The following is a 19,437-nucleotide window of genomic DNA, read 5'->3' on the forward strand; positions in this document are numbered from 1 at the left end:
AACAGCCATTTTGTTGTTTGTGCAGTAAAATTTAAACTGGCCCTGCCCCGCCCCTTCCACCCCCGGAAGAACTTACTTAGAAGCAAGTCCGGGAAACCAATAAAATATGGTTGACCAGTCCCTAATAACGGAGCCCAAATACAAGGACGGGTCAGGCCAGGTGGAGATGATCTCATTGGCCAGGCTCAACCACATGGCCTTTGATCTATAAAAGCCAGTCTGTGAAGCTGAGGGTGGTCACTCTCTCTGTAAGAGACGGCCCCAACAGGTCAGTTTGATTCTCGATGCTGGTGCGAAATAAAGCTTTGCTTGACCTTCACTCTGTATCAGTCTTGCTCCTTTGATCACGGACCCCATCAGTTCCCACCGTTAATTATTATTATTATTTCTTTTTAGATTTATTTATTTGAGAGAGAGAACAGAGAGAGCAAGCGAGAACAAAAGTAGGGGGGAGAGAGAGAGAGAGGGAGAAGCAGACTCCCCAGGGAGCCCAACACGGGCTTGATTCTAGGACCCTGAGATCATGACCTGAACCAAAGACAGATGCTTAACCAACTGAGCCACCAGGTGCCCCAGTCCCTACGATTTTTGAGTGCCATTCACATGCAAGCCTACCACAGATCCTTTCCTGACCACCCCAGCTGTAAGCACTCCCTCCTAACAATCCTTTATTACCCAAACCAACTACACACATAAGAAAGAAGGTACAAAATCAACTATCTGCCTATGGTGGAAAGCCTAATCAGAGATGTCTCAATGAAGAGGCAATACCAGAAAAAATTTCCCATTCCAAGCAAATGGATCTGGTAAGAAAATTTCCCTGCCAAACTCTAACTCTGTATGAAGGGAGGACAAAAGTCTTCCCTGAGAATTTCAACTAGAAACTGTGGCTTAATGTTGATATGGGGGCAGAATTTACAGTACCTCTGTGATCTGAAAACCCCCAAGGCTAAGATCTGAATTTCAAATGATCACAGGTTACTGGCATTCTTTTTTTTTTTTTTAAGATTTTTATTTATTTATTTGACAGAGAGAGATCACAAGTAGGCAGAGAGGCAGGCAGAGAGAGAGAGGAGGAAGCAGGCTCCCTGCTGAGCAGAGAGCCCGATGCGGGACTCAATCCCAGGACCCTAAGATCATGACCTGAGCCGAAGGCAGCGGCTTAACCCACTGAGCCACCCAGGCGCCCCGGTTACTGGCATTCTTAAGTGCCTGCACATAAGTAAACATAAAACTATTCTAAAGGAACACACTTCAGGCCTCAAAAATTCCAAGATGAAGTTCAGTCAACAATTAAAAGTAATAAAATGTTCAGGAGCAAGGCATTACATACATGAGTGAGTAAAAACAGAAAATGGAGATTTCGTACATTGACAAGGACTTCTAATATCAGAATATAAAATATTTCTATGTTAAAGAAAAATGGGACTAGGAAAAATATAAAAGTGATCAGATGAAACATCTAAAAATTACAAATGACATTACTGGAATTATAAAGGTGATTTAAACAAAAGAAACAAAGCTGGAGAGAAAGTCAGAACATAGAAGTGAAGAGATCACCCAGAATTCAGCATACAGAGCCCAAAGGTAATAAAGAATGAAAAAGACTTAAGAGATGAGGACAGAGTGGGAAGATCTGACTTATATCTAATCAGCATCTCAGGAAGACATTGTTAGAGAGAATGAGGGAGAAGCTAATATTTGAAAAGTTAATTCATCAGAACTAAATAAAGGCATCGTTATTCAAATTCAGGAAACAAAACGAACCCCAATTAGAAAATTCAATCCCAGGGACGCCTGGGTGGCTCAGTTGGTTAAGCGGCTGCCTTCGGCTCAGGTCATGATCCCAGTGTCCTGGGATCGAATCCCACATCGGGCTCCTTGCTCAGCGGGAAGCCTGCTTCTCCCTCTGCCTCTGCCTGCCTCTCTGTCTGCCTGTGCTCAGTCTCTCTGACAAAAAAAAAAAAAAAGAAAATTCAATCCCAGATCCACCACAGTGAAACAGTAAAAACACTAAAGGAAAAGAAGAGGAGAACTTGTAAGAGAAAAACAAGAACTTGTAACAACTTATAGAGAAAAACACAGGTATCAACAAAGGAATAACAGACTAAGCAAATTTTTTAGTGGCAACAATAAAGCCAGAGACAGCAAAACAATGTCTTCAAAGTCATGAGAAAACACTAACATTTTAGAAAGACATACTGAGAAAAACTGCTTTTAAGAATGGAACTGAGGGGGCACCTGGGTGGCTCAGTGGGTTAAAGCCTCTGCCTTCAGCTCAGGTCATGGTCCCAGGGTCCTGAGATCTAGCCCCACATCGGGCTCTCTGCTCAGCAGGGAGCCTGCTTCCTCCTCTCTCTCTGCCTGCCTCTCTGCCTGCTTGTGATCTCTGTCTGTCAAATAAATAAATAAAATCTTTAAAAAAAAAAAAAAAAAGAATGGAACTGAGAAACAAGACTCACAGCTTCTATGGCATAAAGTTTACAGATAGAACTTCTCCACCTTTTCCCAAGAGAGGCAGAGGTGGTTTTGATATACAGAGCAGAACAAGTATCTGAGCAGTCCACATACTCCTTCTGCTAGTTTCAACGTGGCCCTACACCCCACCTTCAAATGTGCTCAGGGCCTCTGATTTCTAAGCTATTCCACATTCCTCAGGTCAAACATGCTTGCTTGGGGCTTGGGTGCCTGCCCTATCGCCTTTTCAGTCATCTATGCATCTATCTACAATGCAGTTCCAAGTCGTGTCGGTCTCTTGTCCACTTAGTCCCCATATGTTCACCTTTATTATTTCTTCAGATTCATTTTTGTGAGGATTTCAAAGGAGGAAACAGGAAAACCAGCTGTGTTTAGTTAAAAATTCCAGGGTAATCTTTTTCATTTATGAATTCACTGAAAGAACTTGTCAACTCACTTTTATCTCCAAAACCAGCTCACCCGAATGTGTCTTCATCACCACGTTCAACGTAACAAAATATAACATTATAACGGTACCTTATCAATTCTTATATCCAAATGACTAATAAAAGCATGCATTTATCCACTTTCCACAGTGACCTGAATTCATGAGTTTTTCCCAAGAGAAATTAGAAGGTAAATACCTTTTCGTGTTTCTTTAGAAAGTTGGTTTTCTTGATTTTCCCATGATGCTGCAATTAAGGAAAATAATTGTTAGGATGGAGGAAAAAAAGGTAATACTCCACAAAAACAGAAAACATAATTTAAAACCTAGCATATATAATACTAATTTACATATGTTAGGCTTTCTTACTTTATTTACTACCACCTAAAATAGCAACATATTTTAGGCTGCTTTGACTTAGATTTCAATCATATACAAGATTACTTTTGTATTTAAAGAAAAAGGTGTAAAACTAAAATAGTGATACTTCCTGAGAGATTAACTTATTATTTTAATATTAACTTATTAACTTACTAACTTATTACAGCATATTTGTTTCTACAAAAACAAAACTTTCACAGTTAAATGGGTTTTTATTCATCCTTAAGGCAGGCTGTCAATTCACCTAAGAAACACTTAAGAACATATAGTTAAGCATTTGGGATTTAATAGTGGAGAAAAAAATAGATGTGGTCCTTGACTTCATGAAACAAAGACTACTGGGAGAGATAGGCAAAACATCAAATAAAAATTTATTAGAAATATATTTAATAATGAATCAAATTGCATTTTTTTTTTCCAAAAAGAAAACAGTTCCAAAATGGGATTTCTCCAACTAATGTACACACAGATGAGTCTTCTGAATGTTCTGGATAATGCTGTATGGAGTGTATGGCACCACTGAAGGAGCTTTAGAACAATAAAGGAATTACCACCCTTAAAATTATTCCCATCTCTCATACTTTACACAAAACCTTATTTATATATTTTTTTAAATCTAGAACTATTACCTAAAGTATACCTGAACTCTTCTGTGAAGCAACATACTTTCAGGTTGTGACCCTAATTTAAAGTCTTTGAAGATTAAGTCCTAAATATATATTTAGCAATCTCTTATTCTAATCTCTGCCCCTGAGAACTTACGGGTGTTGAGAAATTTCAAAACATCCCTGGAATCTTCAAAAGCAAAGTAAAAAGAAACAATTATTACCTTAAGGAAGAACCTCTTATCAGTTCTTGCTGGATTGTATGAAGCGAGGTATGCAGCAATTAGAATAAACTTAGAGTAATAGGGAAGCTCCACGTGAGTATATGCCGAGAGACCTACATAACAAAGATCTTTCATGAAGGCATTTGGTAGGCTACCACTAAGATTTTAATTATCTCTTATCTTTTCTCACTGATCTTTTAATGGTGTCCTCTGGTAAAAATGACCTATTCCCTGAGTTTAAAGTGCCATTATAATGGGCAGTGGTAGTGAACATAACTATTAATCATATGCTTGCTCACTCTATTATTTTTGCTTAGCTCCTCCTATTCTGAGGTCTAAATTCTACCCATCCTATCCTTCGAAGCCATACTTTCCATTAAACTTCCTGCTGCTCTCCTGTCATACCAAAATAAAAAAAATCTATCCCTACCTTGTGAATTTCACTTATGACCCATGTAACTTTATACCTTGTATTAACAGTGAGTTGTATATATATTTCTTACCAAGCTGTAATATTTGCTGATGCAAACACATCTGGGTTTTGTTTTTTTATCCCTATGGAAATAACTAAATGAATGGATAAATGAAGGAGCTGGTCAAATACCATCGATTTTTACAGGAAAGCAAGGAATCTGATATTTACTGAGTATCTAGCATAGACAATGTGCTTGGTGCCACCTTATTACTGAGGCATCTTCAAATCCTTGCCATAACTTAAAGTTAAACATTCTTTTTATTTTAGATGAGGACACTGAATTAGACTCAAGGTCATACAGTTAGGGAATAGTGAAGACCAGTTATTGCAGATTTTCTAAGGCTAGCATCTATTTTTTTCCACTGGAACATACAACTGAAAATCACTTGTACAGCCCCTAGGGCATTTAGAAACCAAAATAGACAAAAGAGAATTGCAACACCACTTAATTTTATACCATTTTCTCCAACCACTAGCCAGTGATCTACTTTTTCCAGTAAGAATATTTAAGACACTTGCTCAATTTTTTTTTAAGTCAAGTTGTTCTACTGGGATAAATCCAAAATAATAGTTTCTTTAAATAAAACAAAAGCACAAAGCTTTTAAAACATAACCAACAAAAATGCATCCCCCAAACTGGATTAACATAAAACTCAAGAAATACATATATACTGAGATAAAATTGTGGCCCAGAACTGAACAAAAGCATTTAAAGAAATTAAATTGCTTGATTTTTACATGACATAATTCAACATTCAGAAAATAGAAAACTGGTATTAGAGAATTATTTCCTCTCATAAATTGGGAGTTTCACTTAAGAGAAAATCATTAATTAAAATATCATCACAATTTCTAAATTCTTTTCCATAACACCATTTACTGACTGATGCTATCTTTAGTATTAATTTCAGTATCTTGCTTATTAGTAATCAATTAAAGAAATGTCTCTGGTAACTGTCTCAATACTTCCTCTGATACCTTTAAGTTGTGCTGGATCTATGTCATCTTTCTGTAACTTTTCCCACTGTGAACTGAAAGAAAATAGAAGAGCAATAATGGTTTGAAAATATATGAAATCAGTACACTGTACTTAAAAGAGTCCTAGAAAAAGTAATTTTTGGCTTAAGAAAATAATCAATTTCCTTATAAATAGGACAACACAGACATGCAATGAACATGCTGTGCCTTAACGAAATCATTGAGGGAATATTAAAACAACACAAACTTACATATCAATATCCAGATGTTAATTTTTTAATCTCTTTTCCTGATCATTATTTTAAAGTTATCAAAAAGTACCAATAAATAACATCACCTATCCTTCAGTTAAAACTCCCAATGCTCCAGTTAGCATATTAAATGCAATTGTTATACACTATTTCTAACTCCATAACAATCACTCTTAAAAAAAAAAAAAAAAAAAAGATTTTATTTATCTGAGAGAGAGAAAGCTCAAAGGGAGAAGATCAAAGGAAGGAGAGGTGAGCTCCCCACTGAGCAGGGAACCCAACGTGGGGCTCAATCCCAGCACCCTGGGATCATGACCTGAGCCGAAGGCTAATTCTTAACCAACTGAGCCACCCAGGTGACCCTACATAACAATCTCTTAAAATAAGTACCATTACATCAGAAAATTGAGGCCCACAGGTTAAGCTGCCCAAGGACACCAGGCCAGAGCTAAGACCTGAATCCTTACAGAATGCCATTTCATTTCCACTGCCCCTCTCTGATCTTACCTGCAATTAAAACTACTAAACACCCTCAAATATTAGTAAGAATATGAAGCCATGATATGACAAAATTCATTAGGAAACATACTATAGTGTAGGGAAAAAGACTGCCCCGAGAGACGTTTTAGCTGTATGACCTTGAATAAATCAATAACCTTCTCACCAAAAAATAAGGCAGTTAGATGCAAAGATCTGTAAGAACCCTCTCCAACTCTTTAACTCAGCTCTTAAAATACCAATTTAAAAATAAATGCCAGACCAGAACTAAATATCCCAAATCAAACTGTATGTATTTTTATCAAAACTGCAAGCAGTGCAAAAAATAATGGAAATAAAGGGATACCTCATTTTATCATTCTTACTTCACTGTGCTTTGCAGATAGTACTTTTTTTTTTTTTTTTTTTTTTAAACAAACTGAAGGTCTGTGGCAACCCTGCATCAAGTACAATCTATCAGTGCCATTTTTCTCACAGCAACTGCTCACTTCATGTCTCTTTGTCACATCTGGGTAATTCTCATACTATTTCAAATTTTTTCATTTTTATTATTTCTTATGGTGATCTGTGACCAAGTGACCTTTGATATTACTATTCTAATTGTTTTGGGGGTCATGAACTGCACCCACAGAGGACAGCAAACTTATCTGCTCCACTGACTGGCCATTCCTCCATCTCTTCCTCTACTGGGACCTTCCTATTCCCTGAGACACAATTATATCGAAACTGGGCCAATCAGTAACCCTACAACCGCCTCTGAGTATTCAAGTGAAAGGAAGAGTTGCATGTCTCTCACTTTAAATCACCAGCTGGAGAAGGTTAAAGCTCGTGAGGAAGTCCCGTCAAAAGCTGAGACAGACCAAAAGCTAGGCCTCTTGCACCAGTTAGCCAAGTTGTAAAAGAAAAGAAAAAGTTCTTCAAGGAAACTGAAAGTGCTACTCCAGCATAAACACAAAACAATAAGAAAGCAAAACAGCCCTGTGGCTGATCTGGAGAATATTTTAGAGGTGTTGGATATGGGATATGGCCAGTGATATGGACAGAAGATCAAAACAGCCAAAACGCTCCCTTAAGCCAAAGCCTAATCCAGAGCAAGGCCCTAATTCTTCAATTCTATGAAGGCTGAGAGGGGTGAGGAAGCTGTAGAAAAAAGGTTTGAAGCTAGCAGAGGTTGGTTCATGAGGTTTAAAGAAAGAAGCCATCTCTATAACATAAAAGTACAAGGTGAAGCAGAAGGTGCTGATGTAGAAGCTACAGCAAGTTCTTCCAGAAGATCTAGCTAAGATCATGAATGAAGGCAGCTGCACTGAACAAGAGGTTTTCAGTATAGGTGGAACAGCCTCCTACTGGAAGAAGATGCCATCTGGGACTTTCATAGCTATGGAGCTGACTCTCTTGTAAAGGGCTAATGTAGCTAGTGACTTTGAGTTGAAGCTAATGCTCACTGACCATTCCAAAAATCTCAAGACCCTTAAGAATAATGCTAAATCTACTTTGCCTGTGTTCTATCAATGGAGCAACAAAGCCTGCTGACAGCACATGTGTACAACATGGTGTATGGAGTATTTTAAGCCCACTGTTGAGACCTACTGCTCAGAAAAGATTCAACATATGACTGCTCACTGACAATGGACCTGGTCACCAAGACCTCTGAGGGAGATGGACAAAGAGATTCATGTTGTTCTCAGGCCTGCTAACACAATATCCATTCTGCAGCCTCTTGATCAAGGAGTCACTTCAACTTTATAGTCTTATTATTGAAGAAAGACATTTCTCAAGTCTAGAGCTGCCAGAGATGGTAATTCCTCTGATGGATCTGGGCAAAGTCAATTGAAAACCTTCTGGGAAGGATTCACCAGTCCAGATGCCATTAAGAACATTCATGATTCACGGGAAGAAGTCAAAATATCAACACTAACAAGAGTTTAAAAGAAGATGATTCCAACTCTCAAGAATGACTTTGAGGGATTCGAGACTTCAGTGGAAGAAATAACTGCAAAAGGGATGGAAGAGCAGGAGAACTAGAACTGGAAGCGGAGCCTGAAGATATAACTGAACTGCCGCAATCTCATGACAGAACTTTTTAATAGATGAGGAACTGCTTCAGATAAACAATGGAAGGGGTTTCCAGAAAGGGAATTTGGTTAAGATGCTAATGAAGATATTTGTAATGACAACAAAGGATTCAGAATACTATATAAATTTAGTTGTTAAGGGGCACCTGGGTGGCTCAGTGAGCTAAAGCCTCTGCCTTCGGCTCAGGTCATGATCTCAGGGTCCTGGGATCGAGCCCCACATCGGGCTCTCTCTCTCTTCTTATAAATGCAAATAAATAAATAAATGCAGGGAGCCTGCCTCCTCCTCTCTCTGTCTGCCTCTCTGCCTACTTGTGATCTCTGTCTGTCAAATAAATAAAATCTTAAAAAAAAAAATTAGTTGTTAAGGTGACAAGAGGATTTAGAAGTACTGACTCCAATTTTGAAAGTTCTACTGTGGGTAAAACGCTATCAAACAGCATTACAGGCTATAGAGAAATCGTTCATGAAAGAAGAGTCTACAGATGCAGTAAATTTCTCTGTTGCCTTAAGAAACTGCCACAGCCACCCCAATGCTCAGCAACCACCACCCTGAGCAGTGAACAGGCATCAACATAAGGCAAGACCTCTGCTAGTGCAGGGGCCAATTTCATGTTAAAACCTGTTAAACCGCTAGGGCCTGCCTGGGCCTGCTTAGCCAGAGTGACTCCATGTTGCCTAGTCATTTTGTTGCCTAGGTAGCCATTTTGTTGTTTAATAAACGCCTCAGCAGTTAGTGATATCGGTTCCAGGTAACCGTGCTAAAACACACACCTAAAATAAGGCCAGACAGGTAAGACATCCAATCAGCCAAAGCCACATATGTAGAGATCTGTGCTTGTGCCCTATAAAACTAGCCTGTAAGACTGAGGGGTCGTCGCTCTCTTCGGAGGCAGCCCTGGCCAGTCAGTCTGACTTCTAATGCTTAGCATAGAATAAAGCTTTACATAATTTTCACTTTGTCTCAGTCTCATTCCCCTGGCTGGTCAGTCTAACTTCTAATGCTTGGCATAGAATAAGGCTTTGCATAACTTTCACTTTGTCTCAGTCTCATTCCTTTGATAATGGACCCAACACTAGCAGACCTAACACTAGTTGCAACAACATTGCAACTCACTGAAAGCTCAGATGATGGTTAGTATTTTTTAGCAGTAACATATTTTTAATTAAGGTATATGTGGTTTTTTAAGATAAAATACTGTAATCTTAACAGATGAGAGTACAGTGTAAACTAACATATATGCACTGGGAAACCAAAAAACTCATTTGACTCACTTTATTGTATTATTATTTTTTTTAATTGCAGTAGTCTGGAACAGAATCTGCAATATCTCCAAGGTATGCCTGTACAGCAATACGGGAAATTATGACATACTACTAGTAACCTATGTGGAGAGCAGAGCTAGCACAACAAGCTGACTTTCAAAACAGATCACTTCTTCCACCTTATAATTCAATATTGCTTCACAGATTATAAGGCATTTTCACATTCATTACTTCTTATAAATGCAAATAAAAATAAGTTTTTCATTTACATTGTTATAACCCAGACTTTGAGGCAGTTCAAATTGGTAAGAGTTACTTATGTAACAATTACCCATTTAACATTATTTACACTTGCAAAACAAAAGGATAAAATGACATCTTTAATGAGAAGAGAGGAGACTAACATTTATGTCTCTTATGAACCCAGTTCTTAAGATATTTCATTTAATATTCATGAACTTATAAGACAGAAACATATCCTTTTTTTTCCCTTTTTTACAAATGGCAAAACTGAAAGAGAAGTTAACACAAAGCTTCTACATGGTAGAACTAGTTTCAACTGAAATCTAACTAAAAAGTCTATCCACTGGCACCTGGGTGGCTCAGTCCTGATTGAGCATCTTCCTTCAGCTCAGGTCATGGTCCTGGGACTGAGCAGCACATCAGGTTCCCTGCTCAATGGGGAGTTGGCTTCTACCTTTCCCTCTGCCCATCACCCTGCTTGGGCTCTCTCTCTCTCTCTCCTCTTGTATCTCAAATAAATAAATAAAATCTTCTTTTAAAAATGTGGAACCAGGTCTTTTTTTCACTTCTAGAAAATCTTGGATAAGTTTTAGATCTTTATTCAAATCCATTGTTTTCATTCTTTAGGAACTCCAATTACACATACACTGAATCTTCTTTGCCTATCACATTTATTACATTCTACTTGATTATTTTTACCTCTTTATTTAGTTTTGTCTTCTTGGTTGTTTTCATTCTTCTCTTCAATATTCTTTATTATATTCTCAATTGAATCTACTTTCCTTTGGATATCTTAAAATTTCATGTTCATCTGAGGAAATTACTTTTGCTTTAATTCCATTCCTGAGTTTGGTCAATTTTGTTTCACATCCTCCTATTTTTCTATTCTGAGTTGCTGACTTTCTGATTTAAAGTACTTTTTCATATTAGAAGATGCTTGTTTAGAATTTAAGTGAGGTTGTTGTACTGTGTTATATCTTCCTGTGCTTTATCTTGGTGGGAAGGGAAAAATTCTTATCAGCGAAAATTTTTTTATTCACATTTTCTATTTCTTCTTATAATACCTTTGTGTGTATTTTCTATTTATATTCTCTTCATTTTGAAATGCCCAACGTTGCTTGGATCAGCAAACAGGTGATACTATGAATGCGGGGGTGAGAGGTTTGGGATGGCTTAGTAGAGTCCTTGGTTCTAAAACGCCTTCTTCTGTAAGAATGAAGTACATTTTCTTTAAAACACAGTGCCTTTTTGAGGGGGAGGGATTGGCTTATCTTCCGATTTCATCACTTTTTTTTGTTGTTTGATAGGGGGGTGGTGCCATGGCTATCTTAATTTCTACCCCTTGCTTTTTTATTGACTACCCACCTACTCTTCAGGGGATACCCCAGCTTCCAAATCATCTTTCTGTCTTCCCTTAAAAACAATCCTTTAAAAAAGCAACAACAACAACAACAATCCTTTTCCAAGACTACCATGGTAATTCTTGCCATACATACTCTTAAAACACTTCCTTTTGATTCTTTAGTAGCCAGTGCTCTAACCCTCTGGGTCCCACTTGTTCTCAATGTTTTCCCTCTCAGGGCCAGACTCTCATCCAGAGGTGATTTCATCTGTCTTTCTTCACAACTAATGAGCCCATCCTCTTCTTGCAGTCACTGCTTAACATTTTACTTCAACATGAGCTCAGGAGCTGGCTCCACTGGCTTAGGTTGTTTCACTAATTACACATAAACTGAAGTTTGTAGTCAACTCCATAGCATCCCAGTTATACTGCAGACAGGAGTTATGAGTGATTTTATCTCATCTCCTTATTGATCTTGTGGAGAAAACTGGATTTACATGCATGGTCATGACTATCCTATGAGAAACTCTAAGTACTTTATTATGTAAAAATCATTTTAACAAGCACCCAAATTTTTCTATCTTTAAAAGAGCAGATCACAAGCTTTTCTATTCTGTGACTTCCAAAAATCCTCATCAAATGACTTTTATTATTGAAAAGCGGAATAACAGTATCTTTGTAATGTTTCTATTTATTTTAAAACTATTGACTTGCTCCCTGAATTATAATCTAATCAGTTAATTAAATGAAAAGCAAAGTTAGTAAAGAATAGTAGTTACATACGGATATTGGGGAGGATATGTGCTATGGTGAGTGCTGTGAAATGTGTAAGCCTGATGATTTGCAGACCTGTACCCCTGCAGCAAATGATATATTATATGTTAATTAAAAAAAAAAAAAACAGTAGTTACAGATTAAGGTATTTATGAGAGAAAAATGATAATACAACCAACCAGAAAGTGAGAAAAGCAGATCGTGTCGTTGATGTTTGTAACTGAGGCTTAATCTACCACCTGTAAGGCACTGTATTATTCATAAATTGTTCTCACACACTTGGAAAGACTATGAAAGACTTGGAAAGACTATGAGAGGAGGGAGTTGAGGCCTAGAGGTAGAAAATGGCTGATATGGAAATCAAACCCTGTTCTTCTCACTAAATGCTACCACACTCCTGAGCAGTTTCACTACTATGAAATTCTAAAAGCAGACAAAGCTCATGAGTTTTTTCCTAGTCTGAAGAAGGTAAAGGAAAACATGTAAACTTTAGTAGACAAAATATCTACATTAAAGATAGAAATATTATACACACTAACAGAAAATTACCTTGATATTTCCCTGAGATAAACAGTCTGCATGGCTCTCTTCAAATGAGGTTCAATATTTCTCCAGAGTTTGCGAGTATCACGTTCATTTGCTACCCGAAAAGGGAGAAAATTTCAAAAATTCAGATCTTACAGAAATTGTTTCAAAACAAATATTAATAAGTAAAATTACACAATTACCTTCTCCTTTAACCACAGGTTCACAATATTTAGGAAAATTAAGTACTGCCTGTAAATAAAGGGGAAAAAAAAGAGAGAGAGAAAGCACTTATTCACCACAAATAGGAATTTTTCCAAGTACAATGTTAATTAGAATGTAAGTAATTTTCCTTCAATATAATTACTCAGGTAAAATATTATTATAGCTTATTATAATAATAAAACAACAAATACAAAAAATGATAGTAAAACAACATACAAAATACTCCTGAATTGGCTAAATCCTGCCTAATTTATTAGCCTCTAGATATAAAGTAGTAGAGCAAAGCATAATTTGTAATTTTAGTTTATAATTCTGTCATAAAGGACCATAAAACACACAATACCACTACATTTAACCTGTTACTTTCCAAGGGCTGAACATTTTCACAAATCAAACATTATCTCATTCAGTAAAATTCAAAATTATGAGACTGACACCACCACCTGAGACTACTATAAATGCAAGTTCTTGGCACCATACCAGGCACACATGATAAGAACCTCTAAGAATGAGATCCAGAAATCCACTTTAACAATCTCTCCAAGAATTCTATGTATTCCAAAGTCTGAGAAGCACTAACTAATCAAAATTAGTTATTAGTTTTCCATGAATCAACAGGAATGCTACCAAGAAGTTGTTCAAGCAAACTTATAAAAACAAGCTGCTGCCATTAATATGAACTTGATCACAAGTATTTCATACTGAAATGATTCCATAATGAAGCCTGGGGATAGACAGAGGTAAATATTAACATATTAACTATCCAACCTCAAATCGAGAAGGTAAGAGAGAGCTGAGAACTAATTCTTGAAACAGTTTTTCCTATTTTACTCCATAAAAAGCAACAGTTTGGGGCAGAAAAAATCTTCCAAACTCTGTTAATATTAAGTGGAGAGAGGCCAACTTTCTGAACTTAGTTTCAGGTTTTCAAGATCTAAACACTGCTTAATAACAGTAATGTCACGATATCAGAAGTAACTGGTAAACAACTTGGCAAACTGCTTTTTTTTCTTGGCCAAACCATTAAAATACATGTTTAATCATTTACAAATAGCAGTAAAAAGTAATGCAGATAACTATAGAAGACTATTTTCTCATTTTAATTCAGTAAATTCTTATCTTCCCCATGTCATTCCACAAGAACTTATTGAGTATATAAAACTATAACATTATGAGTACCCATAACTGTCCAAATACTATCTTGGTATTTAAGTAAATCATAAATCCTAGCCCTAACAAACAAGGGAAATTTGACAAAATAATCTGTCCAAATACAAAATACTTTTCACAACTTTGGCTATTAACATTCAAATGTGCTCTCTAATATTACCCATTTCTCCTATATTAATCCTCAAATACAAGCAAATCTTACTTCCCTATATATAGGATTATTTACACCAAAATCTAACTTTAGGCCCATTGATATTTTAAACTGTCCTCCAAATTGCCCAGAGACTGGAAATAAAAAGCCTGCTAATAAAATCACAAAAATAATTCCAAAGCCCAAGCAGAAATAATTTTTAGAAAATTTTTTGATATAATAAATTTCTATTCCCACTGAACATTTATTTCCCCATTATTCCTTAACTTGTAAGTATATATTTCACTCTTACCTGAAAAGGGGGATGGGGGCAAGACAGCGGCATAACTTTATTAAGAAATGACCATGGGCTCACTAAATATTCATGCTCTCAACAGGTGAAGCTTAATTATCAAGAGTTAGTTATGGCCACCTGCTACCTCACTTATTCCTGACAACTGCACTTTTATTATGCCCATTTGTTGGCCAAGAAAGCAAAATATAATTTGCCTACAGGCACAGAGATTCCAGTGCCTGAATTCATGATCGTGATCTGTGAGATGTCCTGGGAATTTATTTCTAAACCAATAAGGGCACTAAGTTATCAAAGCCTGATCCAGGTGAAACAGAGAGACTATTTCCCTTACACTGCAAAGAAAAACTTGCATTGCTTTAAGAGGCCAAACAATCCATTTAGATAGGCAATTTAGGAAACTTTCAACTCTCAGTGAGATTTTCCAAAAAATTCATTATTCTACTTGAAATTATTTGTTAGAAAACCATCTAAAAGGGGCACCTGGCTGGCTCAGTCAGAAGAGTGTGCCTCATAATCTCAAGAGAAGAGTTTGAGCCCCATGTTGGGTGTAGAGATTGCTAAAAACAAAACTTAAAAAAAAAAAAAAAAAGATACATGTATACTGCAGTAAGCAAAACTCTAAGATAGCTCCCCAAGACTGCCAGCCCCTGATATATATGCATACCTTCTCTCATTATTCAATCAAACACTAATTTAGGTACTGCTATAAAAGAATTTTGTAGATGTAATTAAAATCCCAAAGATAGTCCCCAAAATAGAGATAATCAGATGAGTCTGACCTAATCACACAAGCCCTTCAAAAACAAAGTGTTCTCTGGCTAGTCACAGAAGACAGAGATTAGGAGTATAAAGACTGAACAATCCCTTGCTGGCTGGTGGATGGAAAGTATGTGGCAAAGAACACAGGTGCTCTCCAGGAGGCCTGGGACTTGGCTGACAGCAGGCAAGGCAGCTTCAGATCTCATTCTTACAGCCAAGAAAACCTGCATTCTGTGAAAACCTGCATTCTGTCGAGTATGAACGAGCTCGGAAGCTATTTTCCCTAGAACTCAAGATGAGAATAGAGTCTAGCCAAAATTTTAATTTTATCTGATATCCTGAGCAGAAGCCAGTAACAGTACCTGGATTTCTGACCTGCAGAACTGTGAGCTAATAAAAGTGTATTGTTTTAAGCCACTAAATTTGTGGTAATTTGTTACACAGCAATGGAAAGCTAATACACATGTTCAAGTACAGATATAAAAACGTATTTCAATATTCCAAGGCCACACAGAAATAATTTCTGAACTCTTTTGCCTTTTAAGAATGCCTAAATTTGGGGCGCCTGGGTGGCTCAGTGGGTTAAGCCACTGCCTTTGGCTCAGGTCATGATCTCAGGGTCCTGGGATCGAGTCCCGCATCGGGCTCTCTGCTCAGCAGGGAGCCTGCTTCTCTCTCTTTCTCTGCCTGCCTCTCCGACTACTTGTGATTTCTCTCTGTCAAATAAATAAATAAAATCTTTAAAAAAAAAAAAAAGAATGCCTAAATTTCATCTCTGAAATATTAGAGAAATAAAAATCAGAACTGAGAACATCTGTATTAACACTGATTTAATCAATGTTAATTTAATTAATCAATTTAATCATTGATTAAGTCAACAGAGCCCTTATTACAGGCATTAACTCATTTAATCCTCTAAATGAGCCTATGGGGTAGACATTATTATTATCACCCCATCTTACCCAGAAGTTAAAGTATGCTCCCAATCTCTGACTTCCCCTTCTTTCAGCAGCCACAGAAAACTTTCCTTTTAAAGTGCTCATGTGATTATGTGATACCCACCTTGGTAATTGTCCTATCTTAAAACAGGATATCCTGTGGTGTCCTGGGTGACTCAGTGGGTTAAGCCTCTGCCTTTCGCTCAGGTCATGATCCTGGGATCAAGCCCTGAATCAGGCTCTCTGCTCAGTGGGAACCTACCCACCCCCACCCCCGCCTGCCTCTCTGCCTACTTGTAATCTCTCTCTCAAATAAATAAAAATTAAAACACACACACACACACACACACACACACACACATAAAACAGGATATCCTAAAGCCAGGCAGATATGAAAAATGATTAAGTTGAAATTCTGATGAGGAGCAAGGTATTTACAAGGTTTTGAGATACTTCCCCACAACAAGGAGAAAAGAAATGCCATCTTAATCAAGTGATCAAAGTGAACATGACCAGTTATAAAATAAAATGAAATCCTGTAACACCTGGCAAGATGCAATGAGAAGAAAGCATCATTTCTGTGATATTTCTGTTAGATGCACAACCTGAATCTGACCATAAGCAAACAAATGAAAGGTAGTTCCACAAAACAACTGGCCTGTAATCTTCAAAGGTCTCAAGATCATGAAAGCTGAAGACTGAACAACTATTCCAAATGAAAGTTCAAGAAACAGAGCAACTTAAATGCAGTATGTTGTTTTCAATTGGATTCTTTTGCTCTCAACTACATTATTGTAACAACTGGCAAATCCTGAATAGGGTCTGAGGATCAGATTGGAGCAATGAGTCCATTTTCTCGTTTTGATGGCTGTATTGTAGTTATGTGGGAGAATGCCATTCTAAGATACATGCGCTAAAGTATTTAGGGTCACGGGGCATCAGGTCACAAATAATCTCAGATGAGTAGGGAAAAGAGAGGAAAAATTCTTTTTAATGTACCTGCAACTTTTTGTAAATTAGAAATTGCTTCCAAAAATTTTTTTTAAGATTTTATTTATTTATTTGGCAGAGAGAGAGCACAGCAGAAGGAAAGGCAGAAGAAGAGGAAGAAGCAGGCTCCCCGCTGAGCAGGGAGCTGGATGTGGGGCTCAATCCCAGAACCCTGAGATCATAACCTGAGTCAAAGGCAGATACTTTGACTAAGCTACTCAGGTGCCCCATAATTGCTTCCAAAAAATTTTTTTTAAGATTTTATTTATTTATTTGGCAGAGAGAGAGCACAGCAGAAGGAAAGGCAGAAGAAGAGGAAGAAGCAGGCTCCCCGCTGAGCAGGGAGCTGGATGTGGGGCTCAATCCCAGAACCCTGAGATCATAACCTGAGTCAAAGGCAGATACTTTGACTAAGCTACTCAGGTGCCCCATAATTGCTTCCAAAAATTTTTAAATAAATTTAAAAAATATCCAATACTTTATCTTGTAAATACTATATCTAGTAAAATAATGAGAGCAAACTATTAGCATGTCAGTACCAACAAATATGGTTGTGATACAAAAATAATTCTTAATTATTCAAGGCCAAAAATAAAGGTACCCTATGAAGGCCCAACTGGGAAAGATAGCTAAATACTGCTTCTTGCTTACCCTTTTGTCTAAAGATGACCATGGGACCACTCAAGATATGCCACAGCTTCATTTAACATGGATGAATATCTCAAAATATTGAGCAAAAAGTAGACAGATAAAAAAGAATGCATACTATATGTTTCCCTTTAGATAAAAGTTCAAAAACAGGCAAAACTAAGCAAAGATAAAGTGATTATCTCTGAGGAGGGAAGAAGAGGTAGAAATTGGGAGGAAGCATGAAGTAGGCTCCTTGGATGTTAATAATTTTCTACTTTTTGACTTGGATTTAATTTACACAGCTGTTTTCATTTTGTGATAATTCACTGTGGTGCATATGCATGGTTTACGTGCTTTTCTCTTTTTTTTTAAGTAGGCTCCACACCCAGTGTGGAGCCCAATGTGGAGCTTCAACTCGTGACTCTGAGATCTAGACCTAAGCTGAAATCAAGAGTCCAATGCTTAACCAACTGAGTGCCATCCAGGTTCCTCTTGTGTTTTTCTATATGTACGCTACACTTTAATTTAAAAAAAAAAAAATCAAGAAAAAAGTAAAAGAAAACCAAACCTAACTAGGTTATTTCTCCTAATTGAAGATTGTGCCTCCCCCTTAAGAATGTTTCACCAAAAAATAGCTCTTTTCTATGTGGAAAAGACATCCTTGTTGATAAATCAATCAGTATAAAAACATAAAACAATGGGGAAGGACACCCACTCACCCAGCCATCTGTCAAACCAAACCTGGCCATCAACAGAATGATAGCTGTTCTGCCAGATCAACCTTCAAACTTCATATTCTTTAATATGACTTTAACATATGATGCAAACCTAAAGCAGTTTTGGTTAGCAGTCTCCATACCCAAGTCTAGTTTATGATCTTGGAATTAGTAAGATTACAATATATTTTTAAGTCCATGAACATTTGCTCAGCAGCAGGAAGAAGAGAACTAAAATGAACTGATCCCTTTCAGCTATCAGGCATTTTACATGTGCTCCCCACTCCCCTTTTTTTTAACTCACAAAATTCCTCTGGGGCAGATAATATACCTGCTTAACAGAAGAGAAAACTCAAGTTCAAAAAGGTTAAGTAACTTGCTAAGAACAAAGCTGGTAAATGACACATCTTGTGTTTCTTCATCTATAAAATGAAAATTCATGATAATGCCTTCCTTCACAGGGTTTTTGTAAGAATTGAGTCAATATTGGTAAAAGGCTTAGAACGGTGGCCAGTACACAGAAAGTACTCAATAAAACTGGCTATTATTTAAGAGGTAGTTGTAACATAATGCTTATAGAACATAGGCTCTGGAGCCAGACCTCATGATTCTTTATTTGCAAAGTTTTATGATCTCATTCATTTTAGTTCTCAGGGACCATTTTTCCCTAGCATACAATCATACTGTAAAAACAAAGAAAAAATAACCAGTATATATAGAAACACATTGGTGTGTACTGTCTTTTGAGTCAACCGAGAGCTAGTGGACAGATCTGTAACCATTTTCAGAACTGTGACAATCTCTTCCTCATAAAAAAAAAAAAAAAAAAATCATTTGAAAAATACATGAAAGAATTCGAGATTTGGGAGTTTCATGACTGAAGTAGAAATTACATCAGGTTGGTCAGCTGCATGTGAGACAGGTAAGTTACGGGCAAGGCAGAAGACTGTACTCTGAGCAGCTTCTCTGTACCAGCTCCCTTCGCCATCTTGTGACCCAGAACCTACTTTTTCCCATGCTCTAA

General features: G+C 37.1%; 1 protein-coding gene across 5 annotated transcripts in view; it reads right to left on the reverse strand.

The window, feature by feature from the left end:
* ORC5 (origin recognition complex subunit 5) overlaps positions 1 to 19,437 on the reverse strand; it is a 91,775-nt gene that overhangs the window by 45,201 nt on the left and 27,137 nt on the right. For 4 of the 5 annotated variants that reach the window (XR_014300844.1, XM_082691919.1, XM_082691918.1 and 1 more), the window contains exons 7-11: positions 12,743 to 12,791; positions 12,564 to 12,654; positions 5,566 to 5,618; positions 4,113 to 4,225; positions 3,102 to 3,149 (exon numbers count right to left, since the gene is read on the reverse strand). Coding sequence is in view for 3 of the 5 variants with exons in the window: in XM_082691919.1 (XP_082548045.1) it covers positions 3,102 to 3,149; positions 4,113 to 4,225; positions 5,566 to 5,618; positions 12,564 to 12,654; positions 12,743 to 12,791 (354 nt within the window). In the remaining 2 variants the exon portion in view is untranslated. Of the gene's footprint in view, positions 1 to 76; positions 982 to 1,196; positions 1,798 to 1,992; positions 3,150 to 4,112; positions 4,226 to 5,565; positions 5,619 to 12,563; positions 12,655 to 12,742; positions 12,792 to 19,437 lie in introns of all 5 variants that reach the window. The other variant, XR_014300845.1, reaches the window with a different exon arrangement.

This window comes from Mustela nivalis (assembly GCF_964662115.1).
Source record: "Mustela nivalis genome assembly, chromosome: 12".
Classification (NCBI taxonomy): Eukaryota; Metazoa; Chordata; class Mammalia; order Carnivora; family Mustelidae; genus Mustela; species Mustela nivalis.